The sequence below is a fragment of the Amphiura filiformis genome, unplaced genomic scaffold, assembly GCF_039555335.1.
Source record: "Amphiura filiformis unplaced genomic scaffold, Afil_fr2py scaffold_70, whole genome shotgun sequence".
Classification (NCBI taxonomy): Eukaryota; Metazoa; Echinodermata; class Ophiuroidea; order Amphilepidida; family Amphiuridae; genus Amphiura; species Amphiura filiformis.
The window spans coordinates 175,070-194,120 of NW_027305534.1; the positions used below are offsets into that span (position 1 = coordinate 175,070).

Here is a 19,051-nt window from a genome sequence, read left to right on the forward strand (position 1 = left end):
AAATCCTTGTAATTTAGAGTGTGGCTTCGACTTAAGCCCCCCCCCCCATAAAAAGGTGTGTTTGTTTTTTTCCAGCCAACACAAAAATTCCAGAAATAACTTGTGAGATGGTTTTTACTGTATGGTCTATCCCCCCTATTGGGTGAGCAGATAAAAAGTTTAAAACACGGAAGTCCGCATTTATTATATTGCAATCTAGAACTTGAAAAAGCCGACCAACCGACCCCTTTTTAAGCATTGAAAGGGCAAACAAACCTTTTTTTCCGCACCTAAGACGAAATAAGATAATTTCGGGACTTCATAGAGAAATTAGATACGTGTATTTTAATGGGGCTTCAACTTCGTCAATACTGCCGTTTTCCGTTTTTAAGCTAATTTTTCATTTCATAAACACCAATTGACAATTTTAATGACTTATCCTTCACTTTGACAATTTATAAACAATTTATTATTATTATTTTTTTACATTTTCACTGGGATCACTTATGCCTTTAACCGGGGTAACAACTAAATTTGCCATTTGTATGATCCTTCGAGTGAGCAAATCACTGAATGGTCCCTTGTGCGCCCAGTAGGGGGGGGGGTGTCCTTTTTAGTTTGATGAAATTTAAAAAGAAGGTTTCAATAGCTTTCAATGAAGTCCATCGTTTTTAACAATTGTAACAAAATGGTCACTAAATTTCCGGGAAACAAGTTCAAGCTAAGTGCCATGAGTCTGATCCAAGTCTGCTGTCATTCAACTCACTCATTCTCAGAATACCGGTCACAGAACAATTTCCGACAAATATGACAATAGTCTATATAAATGTATGTATTAGGCTAAAAACAAAATCTCAAAGGTTATGAAGGATCCAATGCGATTTGGATTTTTTCCCGCTCAACTTGATTCTGAAACACTCGACCTCCGAGACACAAAGCTTCTCAACCTGTAAAAAAGATACGCTGAATCGAATGAATGTCATGTTGTGATAGGGCCATTATGCAGTTGCTGATGCCAACAAATAATAATAAAAATCCGATATTTCTCATTTTACAGGAAAAAAAATTTTAAAAAGAAGAAATGAAATTTAAAAAAAAACTACAGAAATGAAATCGCCGTCAGAAATCATTCGCCCGCTTACAACATTCTTTATTTTATTTATGTATTTATTTATGTATTTTATTTATTTATTTATTTATTTATTTATTTATTTATTTATTTATTTATTTATTTATTTATTTATTTATTTATTTATTTATTTATTAAATATTTGTTTATTTATTTGTTTAACTTTATTGTTTATATTTATTTACACCTATTTGTTGTTTATTTGTTTTTTAATTATTATTAATGCTATTATATTTTTATTGTTTTAGAACTACTTCAGTTACTTGATTACTACTTAGTAATTTAATTTCTCTTTCTTATTTAAAAAAAAAATATTATTACTAATTTGGTTTTCGCAATTATTGACAATGAAAGAATTTAAGACAGAAGAGAAACTCCCGGGGAGAAACTGCATACAAGTAAAAATGTTGTTCAAATTTGGAATCAATTCCGGTTATTGTAAAATGGCTTACTATATTAAATTCAAAGACTAAATAAAAACACAAAGTTCAAAACCACTTTGAAATAAAATTGAAATGTTTTGATAACGACTGGTTCAGTGGTAATTCGTCGGGTCACAGCTTTCCAGGCAAATAATAGAATTGTTGGTATACAATACAATCGACATTTTATTATTCGTATACTGTAATTGTGTAGTCGGGCGTGGACCTGCCATTGTTCATTCCTCCCATACTATTCATGCCATTTGCTAATACGTATGTACATGTGTTGCACGATTCAGAAAACATGGAAAAATGGCTACCAAAATAAACGCTACTTCTGCAGCTTGTTCTGTCAGATAAAATGGAATTTTCGTTTTTTGAAAATGGATATATCTGTATCATGAATTGAATAAAGCAGGTGTAAGCGGTAACATGGGGCTACAGGTTTTATTTAATTTGTTGGCGATCTGTGTGATAACAATACTATTACTTCCTGCATATGCAGCCACAGGTAAGCAATCGTGTGATTCAAATTAATGCATGCTATGATTAAAACGCCTCATATTTCACTATACGTGTGATCCACTATATATCACGATGATGTGGTAAAAATATGAGGGAAAATCGCGTAAGGTGTAGGCCCTATGGTATTTGTTAAAATAATTATAAATTCTAGGCCTACTAAATTCTGGTTTTGTTCATGTATTTTATTATTTTACAAATGTGGTGCCAACATATCCGATGTGGTGCCAACATATCCGATATGTAGGCCTAATTGAATATTATGCATAAGCTTATTTCAATTTGACACAATAATTATATAGATGAGACATGATATATTCGTCAGGTAGGTGTGTTTGCGATACAAATGTTGTGGTAATTCGTGTTGTTATTGAAATAAAACACGTAAAACAAAAAGGTAATTTACGAGAAATATATGAGGCCTATTATGCTATATATATAAATCCAGTGTGTTAAATTATGTTCCGAAAGAGCGTTTATCTTTTTTTAAATGCATATATCTTTAAAAAAATATATTATTATTGAGATTGATAGATCATCGGATAAAAAGGGCATATACTACTTCCGGATACTACTTTACTACTAGGTCATGTAGGCAGCAATTTTAATAATTACAGGCGCAACAATCTTCTTATAATATAAATCGTCATAAGTCTATTTATATCTGCTCCTTTTTTGCAAATTGAACTTCTGCAAATGTGTTCACTTATGAAAAGCCTTATAAAAAACCAACAAATAAACCAAACACACACATTACAATAAACAAGTAAGCACAAATAAATAACAACAAACAAAATTACTACAGTGAGTGAGGGGGTGAGTGGGTGAGTGAGTGGGGGGGGGGGGGGGAGTGAGTGAGTTAATGAGTGGGGGATTGAGTTGAGTGAGTGAGTGAGGGAGTGAGTGAGTAAGTGGGGTAGTGAGGAGTGAGTGAGTGAGTGAGTGAGTGAGTGAGTGAGTGAGTGGGGGATTGAGTTGAGTGAGTGGGTGAGGGAGTGAGTGAGTAAGTGGGGTAGTGAGTGAGTGAGTGGGGGATTGAGTTGAGTGAGTGGGTGAGGGAGTGAGTGAGTGAGTGGTGGGAGTGAGTGAGTGCGTGAGTGAGTGAGTGAGTGAGTGGGGGATTGAGTGAGTGGGTGAGGGAGTGAGTGGGGGATTGAGTTGAGTGAGTGGGTGAGGGAGTGAGTGAGTAAGTGGGGTAGTGAGTGAGTGAGTGAGTGGGGGGGGGAGGAGTGAGTGGGGGATTGAGTGAGTGTGTGGTGAGTGGTGAGTGAGTGAGTGAGTGAGTGAGTGAGTGAGTGGAGTGAGTGAGTGAGTGAGTGAGTGAGTGGTGAGGGAGTGAGTGAGTGAGTGGGGGGATTGAGTGAGTGGGTGAGGGAGTGAGTGAGTGGGGGATTGAGTGAGTGCGTGAGTGAGTGAGTGAGTGAGTGAGTGAGTGAGTGAGTGAGTGAGTGGGCGAGGGAGTGAGTGAGTGAGTGGGGATTGAGTGAGTAGGTGAGGGAGTGAGTGGGGGTGCGCCTGAGTGAGTGAGTGAGTGGGGATGGGATTGAGTGAGTGGGCGAGGGAGTGAGTGAGTGAGTGGGGATTGAGTGAGTGGGTGAGGGAGTGAGTGAGTGGGGGATGGGTGGGTGGGTGGGTGGGTGAGTGGGTGAGGGAGTGAGTGAGTGAGTGAATGAATGAATTCTGAATGAAATTTATACTCATATCTTGAAATTTCAAGAAGAGTATGCCTATAATAGTGCATGCAATTTAATAACCAGGTACCGGTACCCGGTTTAATGACAGGTATTTTAACCCGGTTTTTAAGCTGGTTGAATGACAAGTATTTTAAATGTATTTTAATTCCGTTTAATGACATATATTTTGTTGTTGTGTCTGTAATTCAGTGGTAGGTAACATCAACATCCGAAATGTCATTTTGTCGATATTTGGGTGAACATGAACTCTGCAAAAATTGTTTGGGTACGTGATTTGGCAATTTTCCTCAAACATATTATGTCATGAAATCGTGATTATGATTTACATAACTTGTTTCAACGCCTAATCACGTACCTACTTTTATTATACAATTCAGATATGTAAATTGAATTGTTATATCGAGTAACCATGGTAACAAAGGACTACACAATAGGCATATTGTTAAAATATTAGGTAATAATATTCTGATGGGAATTTGATATTTGTAATCATATTTAACACAAAACACCCATGCCACATCCACTCCAGTTTGCAGTAGGCCCCGTGTATTATTATTAATATTTATTTGAATTACCAAAATACAAACAATATAGGCCTACAACAATTGCCAAATTTATATGACTATAGGCTTTAAACTATTTATGGATAAACTTGTATTTGGAAAAAAAAATTTCTGGGATAAATGTTTGTTCTGGGATAAATATTTTTTCTGGGATAAATACTTTTCTGGGAGAATTTTTTTTTGGGGGGGGGGAATATTTTTTCTGGGATAAATATTTTTCTGGGATAAATATTTTTTCTGGGATAAATATTTTTTTCTAGTTCTGGGGACAAATATTTGTACAATGTACAAGTGTTTAGCCATAGCAGGATTTTTGTCTAGTTTTTGTCAACACTATTTGCCATACTAGTATGATGAGGCCTATCAAGAACCAGTGTTATCATAAGATATTTGTAACTAGAACTTGTATAGGAAGTGCAGGAATGAGATTAAAGCCGTGAGCCAAATATGATAGGAAAAGAAGCACCTTGTTTCCCCAGTCACGAGAGGGAGGGAGAAATATGAATATGCAATTTGGGGGCAATTTCAGTAACGTCCTAGAATCCTTTGCAAACACACCCAAAGTACGCCATCACATCATCATTGCGTGCGTTCGACCGTACCAGTAGACCGTGCGCATTGATGACACATTGACGATGACGTAGATTTTGTTACTTTGTAAAGAATTCTGGGATACTATACCGAAATGGACAATCGCTGAAGGCTTGAAATTACTGAATGCCACCCCATTGTCAAGGTCAAAAGGTAAAAATATGAAATTATTTTTTGCAATACAGCGTGGATAAATTAAAGTTTGGAAGGTACTTAGGCTAATTCAAAGTGAGTGTCATTGATATGCAATTGACCGATAGTAAACTTGCATGGATGAACTATGAAAATACGAAATACAAAAGTATAACACTTTTACAAGTTGTGTCTGCATGAATTGCACAGGCCTACCATCTATATATAGCCAAAACAAGTTTGTGGTCTGAATAGGCCCTATACGTAATTGCGAAATGTGTTTATTTTTAAGAATCAGGGGTAGCAGCAATTCTAATCAGTGTCGAGTATACAGTATAGTAGGTTAGATGTGAAAATTAGAAGGTTTAGGTAGACTGATTTTCTTAGGATATTAGTTGATTTCTTGTTGCTTGTGAACAACATATACGTGAAAAAATCTTTTAAGAAATTTGGTCATCATTTTTTGCTCAAAAATATGGGGTTTTTTTTATTCTCAAATAAAACACCCAAATGCGGTAAAAAAAATGGATGGAGGTGGGAAAGAGAAGGGAGAGAAAAAGTGAAGAAAGTGGATTTTTTTTTTGTGCAAAGAGAGCCCTCGGCCCTCCCAGCTCCTTAGAAATTCAGGAAAGCTAAAATCCAGTATCTTCAAGCGATTTTCTTCCCTGCCCGTCCTGGCTTTTGTTTCTGGACCCCGCCGGGGGACCCCGTGCCGTTGTAGGCTACGGTTGCAGGGGTGCGTAAAAAAAGTAGCGAAAATAGGACCTAGTTTATATCAATACATGTAATCCTATTATTTCTATTATAACCAAATTGTGTAATAATGGTAAATGGCTTCGTAAAAAAACCCTCTTAACTACTGATAAGGGGGCACCCCCTCAAACGTTCACCGCCATGCAAGTTTGACGAGTGTCGCGTTGCAGCTCGCTCCACTGATCTTTTTGAGCGTTTCGACAGTATTTTTGTGAGACATGAGAGCACATCAGACATATCGAATTGCATTATGAATACGTAGAATGTCTTTCTGATATCAAATAATTTTCATTTTTTTAAATTCACAATATAATACAAATTTTATGACATATTATTCAAATTTGATATTTTGATATAACAGTCCTCGAAGTAAATTTTATAAATCTAATGATATATTCTTAAAGTGTATGTAGCTGCTGGGAGGAAAAGCCGATGATCAATTGAAAAGTTTGACCTTTCATATTGAAGTCGGCTTTTCATCCCAACAAAACTTTTTGTTGGTGTTTTGGGACAATAAAGTTTACTTCGAGTACTGTTAAATATCAAAAATATAAATTTTTAATCATTTGCCATAAAATGTGTATTACATTGCGAATTTCAAAAAATCAAAATTATTTGATATCAGAAGGACATTCTTCGTATTCAGTATTCAATTCGATATGTCTGATGTGCTCTAATGTCCCACAATAAATACTGTCGAAACGTTCATACCCCATCCCTTAAAATATTTATGAAATCGGTTCATAGACTGTGCTGTGCACAGTCTCTCTCTAAATGTAAAAGAGTGATTCACTTATAAAACCACTCAAAAAAGAGTGAAATGGAGGACAACACATTTTTAGAGTTGTTCTTCGTTTAACTCCTTGAAAGAGTTTAAATTCACTCTTTTAGAGTGGTTTTCACTCTTTTTAGAGTGGTTTTAAAGTTAAGAAACACATTTCATTCTTTTTAAGGGGTCCTTATAAGTGAATCACTCTTTTGGGGAGTGAGTTTTTCACGCAGACTTTCGGATGCTGACTTTCTCTATACCTACTTTTTGCTGTTTTTGTTACCCATCAGTATACAAATATTCAAGAAAAAGCACCCAAAAAGCACCCAAATTTGCCATAATTGGGCGCTTTAATGGCATTTTTGCCCAAATGCGCCCAATTGGGCGCATTGGTATCCACTGAAAACCCACCCATCGATATACCAAAATCGCTGAAAAGGTACCCCAAAACCGTGGCACATCCCCGTATACCTTCAACCAGGAAGAACCCCCCCGGGAGTTTACCCTTTTACATTTAGAGATATAGTCTATGGGTATAGGAAATTGTTAAAAGAAAGCGACAAAACGGATAAAGAGATTTGTAACTATTGTTAACAAGAATGTTGAACATGAACTTAATGTGATTGGTTCAGCAAACTCTCTTTGGGAATTGATGACATTGACGTTGAGGTCCGATAGTACAGTCAAGGTCAGGTCAAACGTCTGTATCATGGAAATACATTGGCAACTGTTTAAATTTAAGAGTATTATTAGAGCAATATGCAATTCCTTCTTTTTTTTTTTTTTTTTTATTTATTATTTATTTATATCGTATTTATAACCGCAGTGGGTGACCGTGCACTAACGCTATTCCCCCCAAAGCAGGTGGTATAGGACACGTGACACGTGACGTACGAGGTTGACGAAACTACAAGGCTGACAACCTTACAAATTGAAAAACAACATAGTACTTTCTAACATCATTTTACGTTGACACCACATAACACATTTAGAATTGTTCACAAACCTGCTTTAAAATTTGTTTCCAAGAAAAATGGAACTGCGCAACCCAGGGGCGTAGCCAGCTTTCTTGCTCAGAGGGGGCAAAATAATTTTTTTGGGGCACAGACGAAAAAAAAAAGTGTATTTTACACTATTTTGGCCCATGATCGGGGTGAATTTTCGTGGAAAAGGGGCTTTTGATTTTCTCTTTCATTTTTTGTCAGAGGGGCACTTTTTTCTTTCATTTTTTGTCAGGGGGGCACTCTGCCCCCTTGCCACCCCGCTGGCTACGCTACTGGTTGCAACCAAACTTCTCCACTGCATCAAGAACTTGCGTGGAATCCCTGACACCAAATACCAAAAGGGATGATAATTCCATCGGTATAAAATAAATCACTATAAACTAATTTTAAACCACTGTTAGAAAATTGCTTATAATAACATGGTCTTTTATTAGTACAGATGTGCTGATTATTCTTCCGAGTACATGTACATTGATGGAAGGGACTTAAATTTTCTGTATTAATGAAGTATGATTTTAGCATTGCCTTTATAAGAGATGGACACATTAGCGTCATTTTACTATAGTTGTTCGTCTTTGTACTTTGTTAATCACAGATACTTTGATAACGCTTGGAAGTCGTTTTATTATAGATTTCTAGAAAGAAGAAGTGAAGCACAAATCTATATATGCAGTCAGTATGTTTTAAGAGTTGTCTCGTGACGTCATTTATGGATTGTTTTCATGGCATTTCTCAATGATTACATAAATACTGTACCTTTGTCTTTCATACAACACATGTAAAAATTATATCATACACATTATTACGTAACAGCATTAGCATAAAATCAATAGTCTAGGGACACTGCCAAATCACGCAAAAAGGCGGGCCTTTTAAATTACAGAAAATACACGTGTTTACAATGTCCGAGAACAGCAAAAGTACAAGGTGCACATGGCTAGTTTTGGGCAGGAATAAACAGTAGGTCCTCAGTTTGCATTTGGTAAAATATGAGACTTGTCATTAAACTTTGGTGGAAATGGGACGTCTGGAAACTTCAACAACTTTAGGGCTTGAATGGAAGCGAAATTATTCTGCAAAAATGGCGAAAATGAAAAAGCAGTTATTACAAATGACATCAATTATCTCCAAAATTAAACATACTAAAATATAATGACTGGTCACGTGTGAGAGCTGGTACTCAGTGCGATGATAACTGGTGCAAATCAAACAACAATCTGCGCATGCGTAGGTGGGATGACCGATACAACATGGTGGAAATGCACGAAAATTGCAAAATTCCATGTAAATAGGGCCTAAAATATTACAAAATGCTATGAAAATTGTAATTTAAATATTCATATGAATTTTTATCGATGATCTCAACCTGAAATGAATAGAAAAGTTTAAAAAATTAATTTCTCATTAAAACGATGGTCTCTCTCTTTGTACCACTACTTTTTGTATAAATGTAACAATGGTAGAATAACAGTTATATTTTAATCACGGATTCAAATATTTTCTAGGGAGACTCCCGTTTAAATGTTTAGAGATTAGTCAACAGAACTGGTAAAAAAAATTAAATTTCCACGTTTGCTATTTTTGGCAATATCAAGATTTTTAAAGAAAGAAAAGCCTTGTCTTTGTCAAAAATAAGACATATTTGACCACGCATTTTAAATAAACTAAAACCTTTCCAGCCCAACAAACATGGTTTAATGAACTGGTAGTTTGTGTTCTATTACTGTTCCAAACGGCAGCATTCTGCATTCTTTAATTCCCGAGAAAATATAGAAAATACAACAATACCTCATTTCGGCCTCTTATTTCCCTTAACAAAAACGACTCAATTTCACCAGGTGACTCTAGACCATTGATTTTATGCTAATGCTGTTACGTAATCATGTGTGTGATATAATTTTTACATGTGTTGTTTGAAAGACAAAGGTACAGTGTTTATGTAATCATTGAGAAATGCCATGAAAACGATCCACAAATGACGTCACGAGTCAACTCTTAAAACATACTGACTGCCCCTCGTACATCAAAACACAGTCATTATTTACAGTTTGGATCAGTGTCAGTCAAATGTAACGGTGTTAGTAAGGGATCTATAGCGTAATTTTACTTAGTGAATTATTGTATACGCCTTTTTACTTTTTTAATCACAGATACTTCTGATTACGTAACACTTGGAAGACGTTTTGTCCTGGGGCTCTTAGGAGGAGATGAAGCACACATTATACTTATATACAAAGTGTTTAAGGGATTTATAGCGTAATTCTGCTAATTGTACGTCTTTTTACTTTTTTAATAACAGATACTTCTGATTACGTAACACTTGGAAGACGGTTTGTCCTGGGATTCCTGGAAGGCGGAGATGAAGCACACATCTATGTCACAACTCAGTCTACATTCCCAGTTTGGGTGAATGTCAATATATCTAGTTTGTCGTTCATGGAGAGGTTTACGGTCAAATCCAACACCCTTATACCCCTGCGACTCCCAAATAATGTTAACTTTATTGGAGATGGGAAGCAATTAACAGTAGTCTCTGTAGAAGCCGAATCCCCAGTGTCTGTGTATGGTGTTACAAAGACGGGGAATAGTCTAGGAGATGGTTTTACAGCAATTCCTGTACATAATTTAGGGAAGAATTATTATATAGGGAGTTATATACCAGACAGTGGTAACGCAGATAGTAAGAAACAATTGTCACAGCTTGCAGTAATCGCAACTGTAGACTCTACCACAGTAAGAGTGCACACCACAAGCACCATAACAAATATATACAACTTGCCAAAAATGAAGCGTATCAAATTCAAGAAGGAGGCGATCTAACAGGTTCCTTTGTTACAAGCGATCAACCTATAGCAGTGTTTACAGGAGTGGCGTGCGCCACAGTGCCTTTTGGTAAAGGGGATTGCCAATATTTAATAGAACAAATCCCGGATGTTACAACTCTTGGGCGACAATATATTGTGGCACCGCCTCTTGACGAGTCTCGTGTAGGATCCAGCTATGTTATTCGTGTCATTGCGACAACCCCCAACACTACCGTAGACATTTTAGGGTCTTCAAGCCATTCCATGGTCTTACAATCGAAGGAATATTACGAATATGAAGAATTGGGCTTTAATACAACTCTAATAATCGCCAATGAACCAGTACTAGTCATGCAATATACTACAAGCCCCAACTCAGTGACAGGGCCGTCAATGTCTCTGATACCATCCATACAAATGTACCATGGTAACGTGGATTTCTTCGTGCCTCAGAGCGACAATCAAAATTACGTCAGCATCACTTCCAGATGCAGCGACGGATCAAACTTGATGCTTACTAACACTCAGGATGAAATTGGGAATGATACTCTAGTAGTATGGGATAGGCAGTATACACGTGATCAGATGTGTGTATATCAGAAGTGGGTATCCGAACCAGGGACGTATCAAGTGTCCGTGAATCAGTCGATAAGCGCCCGCTTCTTTGTTCTTGTTAACGGCAGGAGTTATGTGTCGTATGCGTTACCAGTTGCCTATCAGAAAGGTAAGCAAAGGATTGGCCATATATGGTATGATGATAAGTATGGGACAGGCTGATTATTCTGTCTCAGCATTTCATGTTAACAAGTTTTATTCCAGGGCTTCTCAAACTTTTTGTCCAAAGTTTTTTCCCGTGACCCAAATGCCATAAGAAAAACATGGCGTGACTCGACACAAAGCATCATAGAAATGCTGTCATGTCAATTTGTAAGCGCTCTTTAAGCAAAGTCATTGTTCATTGTTAATTTACAACCGTATGACAAAACAGGTGAAATTGGTAACTTTTTGCACAAGATTTGCAATTTAAAGAGAATTGGTCATTGCTCATTGAAATGAAGCTAGTATATGGACAATATAAGTGTGTTCTTTCATTTACCTATCAAATCGCAACAGTTCCAATTCCTTAGACCCAATGGATAGATTGTTAAAAGCGCTACAATCTAAAATGGATAGCTAAAATCTATATAGTTGTTGAATAACATTTTCTTACACTTTAATCTGTTACATATCCACAGAGGGAGACGCATGCTCCAGCAATCCGTGTTTGAATGGCGCCACGTGTTTCAACCGTCAGTCTCGATATGACTTTCTTTGTCTTTGTCGGCCGGGATGGGAAGGCAGGAACTGTCATCGAGGTAAGATGTAAAGGGGTGAGGCTATTTTAGTCCTGCAAGCAGTACCCTCGGCATCCCAATTGAACCATCAACCTGTTGACCTACTGCCGAGGCACGGGTGCATGCCGAGTGGTTTTCGTGACGGAATATATAACAGGCATCAGTCATTCAAATTTCACGATATTTTTGCTAATTGAATTAATCTGCAAGATTTTTTGTGTAGCCCCTATATACATAAACATTATGTAGCCAGAGGTTTCCAGTGGTATAAAAATCTCAACTTTTTCTTTTTGTGAAAATTGAGGGGATGATGCTGTAGATCACGAAATACCCTTTTAAATAGGAATCTATTCTTTATGCAAATCACATATGTTGGTTTTACACATACCTAAATGCACTAATTTTGGCTGAAAGTGGACATAGACAGTTCTGGCTTTAAGCCCTCGATATAACATAATCTCATTATACTAAATTTGCAATTTAATTTCATATACTTCACAGCTATAGCACCTCACGTATGCCACAATGTTGTGTGTCAAAATGAAGGGCGATGTTACGCAATAGATGAAGATGAACAAAGTGATGATGATCACGTGTGTCTCTGTCAATATGGATGGGGAGGCAAAGACTGCACAGAAGGTTAGTAGGAATACACACTAATGTATCAGAAATACACCTTAATGTATTAGGAATATACACAAATGTATATGGAATACACCAAAATGTCTCGGAAACACGCCCAAATATACCAGGAATGCACCCAAATATGTAATATACCGAAATGTCTAACAAAAGCACCAAATGTGTCAGACATACACCCAAATGTATAGAATGCACAAACAAATGTGTCAATAAATGTATTAGGTATTTCATAGGAAGAGGAATACACCCCAAAAAACCCACCTAAATGTATAAGATATACACCAAAAAAATATCATGTTTAGTTTCTCAAAATCACTTTCCATGGACTTGGGTGGGTTTTGTATTCACGTATTCAAGTTAAAATTTTGTATTCACAGTGTTAATTTTCAATTGTAGTTTACTATTTTAGCCCATAATCAACATGATCAAGGTATTTAGAGGTCTAAATAGACTATTCACAGGGCAATTCTGGTCGATTTCTGCCCCCGGTTTCTGTCTAGTAGACGAGTTGGTCAACAGCCTTCGTCTGGGAGGGGGCACTCGATATATACCCTGCCTAATATGCTACCCATGATGCTGCTGCTCAAATGAAGTGTTTAGGCAGTCAAGTTAGCTCAATCGATAAGGCGTTCGACTATGGTGCGAGAGGTTGCGGGTTCGAACCCTGGCGGTGCCTATTACGCTCTCGTGGAAAAATTGAGTTAGCTTGAAATTCCCTTGGACAAGGAACTTACTGGTAATTGTCTCGTTGTAACCCGTACGAAACTCGGGGAGCTGATCCTGGTTGCGATTGCTATTTGTGGAATGTCTAGGGTGTGCGCTCTTGAAGCCGCAAAGTCCCTGAATAGTTGTTAAATGGTTTATGGAATGATGTGGGGCCGTAGTGGTCAGCGACAACCTGTAAAGTGTGCTGAGGCTTGTGGATCAACGTCTAGGCGTTGTGCCTGTGCGTAGCGCACTATAAATCACTGCGCTTTTTTTTATCTTTCTTTCTTTCTGTATAGACCACTTGACATCACTGTTTATCAACAAAAGCGAGGGACTCGTCTATCGATATGCCCGAATGAGCCGCTACACTGTTCAATGGCTTTCTTGTACTATATGAAATGTGGCGGGCGATTTAAAATGCACGTGCCCTTAGCAAACTACGATGCGTACGCACACTGCAGGGCAAAGAACAATGGAAATTGCCATAATTCGCGCGCATACTGCCGGGCAATTACGTCACATGCCAAGTGGTCTATACAAATGTCAGCATTCCTACAAAGTGATTTTTTTTCAATTAATTTTCTAACTCCATAGATGTGGTGAACGAATGTGATGATTTGGAGTTACCATGCGGTGATTACGGCACATGTACGGACGCTATGGGAAAGTACACCTGTCAATGTGACGCGGGATATACCGGCACATTGTGTGAAATGAGTAAGTGAGCAGACGATGGTCAAAATATTCTCTAAAATTCAAAAAAATAATGTATAATTGTACATTTTCATGACCGGATATGGAACCACACACGGAAAACATCTAGTTCCTCTTTTGATGTTTACTGAGGTATGGCAAGTGTGGCCTTCAGCACGTAAAATTAGGAAAGCTATTTAGCATAACAAAGGGTTAGTTTCCATTTACACTGTAGAGCAAGGAAAGTGGTTATTTGCATAGTAAATACACTATTAAATCACGGCGAGATGTTGGCCTATGTTGGATGATGGACAATACATTAAAATGAGTACAAACAAGCCTTGTATTAGTTCAGTGGGTCTTGAGATATATAGCATTAATTTCCCTATTGCACAGTCATGAACTTTCTAAAAAACATCCCAAGTTGTGTGATTTTGGGTGTATTGTATACATTTTCTTTTCAAACAATACCCAACTTGTGTGATTTGGGTGCTTTTTCAAGTAATTGCAAATTGTTATGTCAATTCTAATATAGAAGGTAACAATCAGTTCTTCTAGGTAGTACAAACTATTCATTATTTAGAGTGTTGTTTTTTCATCAAAAGGTTGAGCATTTTGTTTCTGTTTCAACCCATGTGTTGTCTCACCTGTTGCTCACAACACAACAACCCTGAACCACAATGGTATCTCTAAAATGTAAAAGTGAATTTCCACGCTTTCAAGGAGTTGAACGAATGACAACCTGTTTTTTAGTGGAAAACACTCTAAAATGAAAGAAAGTACATTTTCTTTAAGCAATATTCACTATTTTGGGAGTATACAGATTACTTTTTTCAATCCTTTTAGAGTGAAAAATTTCCACTTAAAAAAAGATTGTCCTCTATTTCACTCTCTCACTCTTTTCCCCCACTCTTTCCACTCGATGCACATTCAGAGAGTAAGTTGTAGATAGGAGAAACTACATATAAAAACATGCAAATTAGTACAAATTATATAGTGATTATACACGTGTATAACGTTTTAAAAACCTTTTTGTGTTTGCTGGGGAATTCATATTCTTAAAAATAAATTTCAAATTGTTTTCAATCATTATTAGATGTGCGACCTGGAATTTCTCAGAACGGCACTGCAGGAGTCATCGTGGTAGCTGGGGTTATTGTTGGATGTCTGTGTTTAATAGCCGTCATCATCAATGTGGCTTTTATTACCAGAGAAAGGTAAATTATATTTGAAACATGTAATCAGATTAGAGGTCCCTGAATTGAACTTGGGGAATCCCATAATGAAGTTACAAAGAATAAAACTTATGGAGCTGCTTAGAAGATAGATAAATTAATAAATGATACGGCAGGTGTCATAGTGGTAGGTGAGGTTATTGTTGGGCGTCTTTGTGTAATAGCCGTAATGTGGCATTTATTACCAGAGATAGGTAAATTATATTTGAAACATGTAATACGATTAAGAGGTCCCTGAATTGAACCTGGGGGAATTCCATAATATAGTTACAAAGAATAAAGCTTCTGGGGCTGCTCAGAATCATACGGCAGGAGTCATAGTGGTAGCTGGGGTTATTGTTGGATGTCTGTGTTTAATAGCCGTCATCATCAATGTGGCTTTTATTACCAGAGAAAGGTAAATTATATTTGAAACATGTAATCAGATTAGAGGTCCCTGAATTGAACCTGGGAGAATCCCATAATGTAGTTACAAAGAATAAAGCTGCTGGAGCTGCTCAGAATGATATGGCAGGAGTCATCGTGGTAGCTGGGGTTATTGTTGGATGTCTGTGTTTAATAGCCGTCATCATCAATGTGGCTTTTATTACCAGAGAAAGGTAAATTATATTTGAAACATGTAATCAGATTAGAGGCCCCTGAATTGAACCTGGGGGATCCCATAATGAAGTTACAAAGAATAAAGCTGCTGGAGCTGCTCAGAATGATATGGCAGGAGTCATCGTAGTATCTGGGGTTATTGTTGGGTGTCTTTGTCTAATAGACGTCATCATCAAATTAGACCAGGTTAAAACTGAGCTAAGTACCACTTGGAGAACAAGAAATTCTCATATGGTTTATCTGGACCAGTTTTGCATGGGGAACAAGAATTTGTTGGGTAAAAAGCCTGTAACCTGAGAATTTTTCCGTGAGGGCGCTTTTTTCAAAATGGCCGCCAAAATCCAATATATATATATGGTTAAATTAGTCGCTTTGGAGCATATTTAACCAGATTTTGGATTTTTATTAATAGCAATAATGTACTACTAAGTCAGGTTATTAATATGAAAGTAACAGGAGGTCACAGCAGAGTTCGCTTTTTTCAAAATGGCCGCCAAAATTGATGAAAAACATATATATGGTTAAATTAGTCACTTCAGGGGCATATTTAACCAGATTTTGGATTTTTATTGATAGCAATAATGTACTACTAAGTCAGGTTATTAATATGAAGGTAACAGGATGTCACAGCCGAGGCTGCTTTTTTCAAAATGGCCGCCAAAATCAATGAAAAGCATTATATATTGTTAAATTAGTCACTTAAGTGGTATACTTCATCAGATTTTGGATGTTGTTATTGATAGCGGTAAGGCATTACTAGGTCAGATTATTAATAATAAGGTAATAGGATGTCACAGGCGAGGGTGCTTTTGTTTTCAAAATGGCCGACAAAATTGAAGGAAAGTATGATATCAACGAAAAAGCGTCAGGAAATGTTACTTAAGTAAAAAAAAGTAATAGTTGTCTTTGACTTTTTGAACTTATAATGAAGTACTTCAGGGTGGTAAAAGTAGATTCTGATTTAAAATGGCGGCAATGACGACTACCAGAATTGCCGTTATGTATTAAAGAAGACTCCAAAAGCAACTTGTTTAATACAGTGTTATAGATTGTCCATTTGTGCATGGTTTCAATGATATATTTCTCTTTGTTTTAATCCTCAGGATCACTCAAATCGCCATTTTCTAAAAAAAAATTCACAGTTATTCTCTACCAATAATACTTGGACGTCCTCAGGTATTATCGTTTCAACCTATTTAGTAGCTTTGCTCCAAAGCCGACCTATTTTCCACCCAATAGAAGAAAAACTGAAAAACCATGCCATATCCCCTCTGACCACACACTAGTAAAGACCGGCAGGTCGGCTTTGTATATTTTGCAAGTTTACCCCGCGTCCATGCACGGGGTAAATTTTAGTCTCATACCGAAAATACAACAGGTCAACAGGGCATCCACTATGGAAATAGAAATCTGCACTGTTAGATGAGGATATCAAAATAATTGGTCTGGTTCGCCAACACACAGACACCTGTTGCTGATGACAGATTCTTCACCACGGCTGAGTCAAATTACTGTCAATCACATGCTTGCAATAGAGCCCCTTAGCCAATCAGAAGCGAAGTTGGCCAGGGTCACGGACAAAAAGTTACACGATGTCACTCACAGAATAGTGGTGACACATCTAATTAGTGGTCAGGATAAAACTGTGCAGGTGTCTGGCTAGATCTGGTTTCAAGTAGCGTAATTACGTTGGTTAATAAATTTCATGTTCACTCGCTACCATGCTGAAGTCAATGTAATAATATGTGAATAATTTTTACAATCATAAAATTACTTTGTAGTACGGGTAGGAAATGTTTTGGATCTTGATTCAGCAGTCTCAGGATTTTGATGTAGGTCGAGCAAGATCTGAGATGTTTTATACAAGGCATATGTTAGACTGGCCCCCAGTCTCGGTTCGGTTCCATCTCTGGATAATGTAACAATAAATAATTACGTAATGCCCTATGAAAAAATGCCAACTCCCCCCCTTATTTTCTTCAATGCCAAAAACCCATTCCTCTTCATCCACAAATCGACGCCACTAATTACACCCACCACAGTCAACCATGCAGCAATATAGAAATATACTCGTATTATAAGTGAACGCGAAAGTCCATTGAGCGCTGATTCCGAGACTGGTCCAATCTGTTAGAGATCTCACTTCCAAATATTCGTTCAACGAAGCACGGTGATTCCGATGTCAATTACGAAAGCCCCGCCCCAGTTTCAATTCAAATATGGTAGCACAAAGCTATGCCGCGGGATGTGACGCAAGATCGGATGGGACACTTGTCAACAACTGAGAGGTATTGAGCTCAAGTGGCATGCGTCTGATAGACCCATGGTACGCGCAATAATAAAAGGCAGCCACTCGACTCGGACTTAGGCCTATTGTCCATATTGCGTACATTATCGCGTGCGGTTTGCAAATGTTTGCACATTATTTAGCTCGGGAAGCCTTTTCAAATATCCCCGCGCTGCCAAGCTGCGTTGATTGGTCGGATACAATATCGTTGTTTAGTCGCTTACACAAACGTTAATGTAGTGAAAACATGGACGTGGTATATAGAAAGATTGCGTGACTCCAAATCCGTAAAGTGAACTTCCAGCAGTTTGTGGGAGCTGGAAGTCAAATTGCCTACAGACTGGGAGGGTCCGTGTATTGGGTTGATTTTTAATGCTATGTAATCTACATTACCAGTCGTTCTCCACGGACCCGAGGGAGGGTCTAGGCATATGTTTATACCAGGAAAGTTGAAAAAGAATATACCAATCGCGTTCTTCGACATTTTATTAAATATTATTGTTATTTAATATCTTGTATTTTTAGTGTTATTAGTAACTTAGTTTATTAAATCAATTGAGTATCTTTGGTTTAATATTACTCTTTCCATTATTATTATCATATTGTCCCGATTTAATATTGTTATGATCTTTCTTCTTTCTTTCTTTCTTTTTTTAATTGTAAAAGCCTTATTTTATTTAATACTCTTTCCAGTATTATTATTATTATTATTTAGAGAATTAAAAAGTGTTGTGTTGATACCCATCCATGTATCATTATTTTAATATTATTAATTATTATCCATGGCACGGTGATGATGGGTAGGATATATCACTAAGCATGATGTTCACTTTCATTTTCCAAATCATGATGAATTGTTTATAATTGGGCCTAGTAGTAGGTTTTGGAACACCAAGACATAAACCAATGACAATGCAGATCTATGTTAAGTTTTAAAAGAAGTAAAGAGAAAATCTATTGAACATTAACAATGAACTTGGAAGCAGTTCTTCGTTAAATCTCCATTCATTATTAACCATGAATGCATGAAAGCATTTTCAACTTCAGCTGCACGAACCAATCGATACTGGTCAATGGGTTATCTTGACCAGTGACCAATCAATCGATAAAAGGGGAAAAAATGAAAAGAAACCAGGTTATCAACCCGTAACCATGGACGCGTACACAGAAAAAACAATATGTAAAAAAAA

At 37.1% G+C, this 19,051-nt stretch overlaps 2 protein-coding genes across 2 annotated transcripts in view; both read left to right on the plus strand.

Moving 5' to 3' along the window:
- Positions 1–1,778: 1,778 nt before the first annotated feature.
- LOC140144655 (uncharacterized) lies at positions 1,779–14,975 on the plus strand. Its single transcript, XM_072166466.1, has 6 exons — positions 1,779–2,041; positions 9,858–11,086; positions 11,598–11,717; positions 12,198–12,335; positions 13,641–13,763; positions 14,836–14,975. Exons 2-6 carry the CDS (start codon positions 10,627–10,629, stop codon positions 14,958–14,960), a joined length of 966 nt encoding a protein of 321 aa, XP_072022567.1. The 5' UTR covers positions 1,779–2,041; positions 9,858–10,626; the 3' UTR covers positions 14,961–14,975.
- Positions 14,976–15,331: 356 nt separating this feature from the next.
- The window catches only part of LOC140144656 (uncharacterized), a 31,045-nt gene continuing 27,325 nt past the window's right edge, over positions 15,332–19,051 (plus strand). Inside the window, exon 1 of the mRNA XM_072166467.1 lies at positions 15,332–15,573. Coding sequence (XP_072022568.1) covers positions 15,347–15,573 — 227 coding nt within the window. The 5' untranslated portion in view covers positions 15,332–15,346. The remainder of the gene's footprint in view (positions 15,574–19,051) is intronic.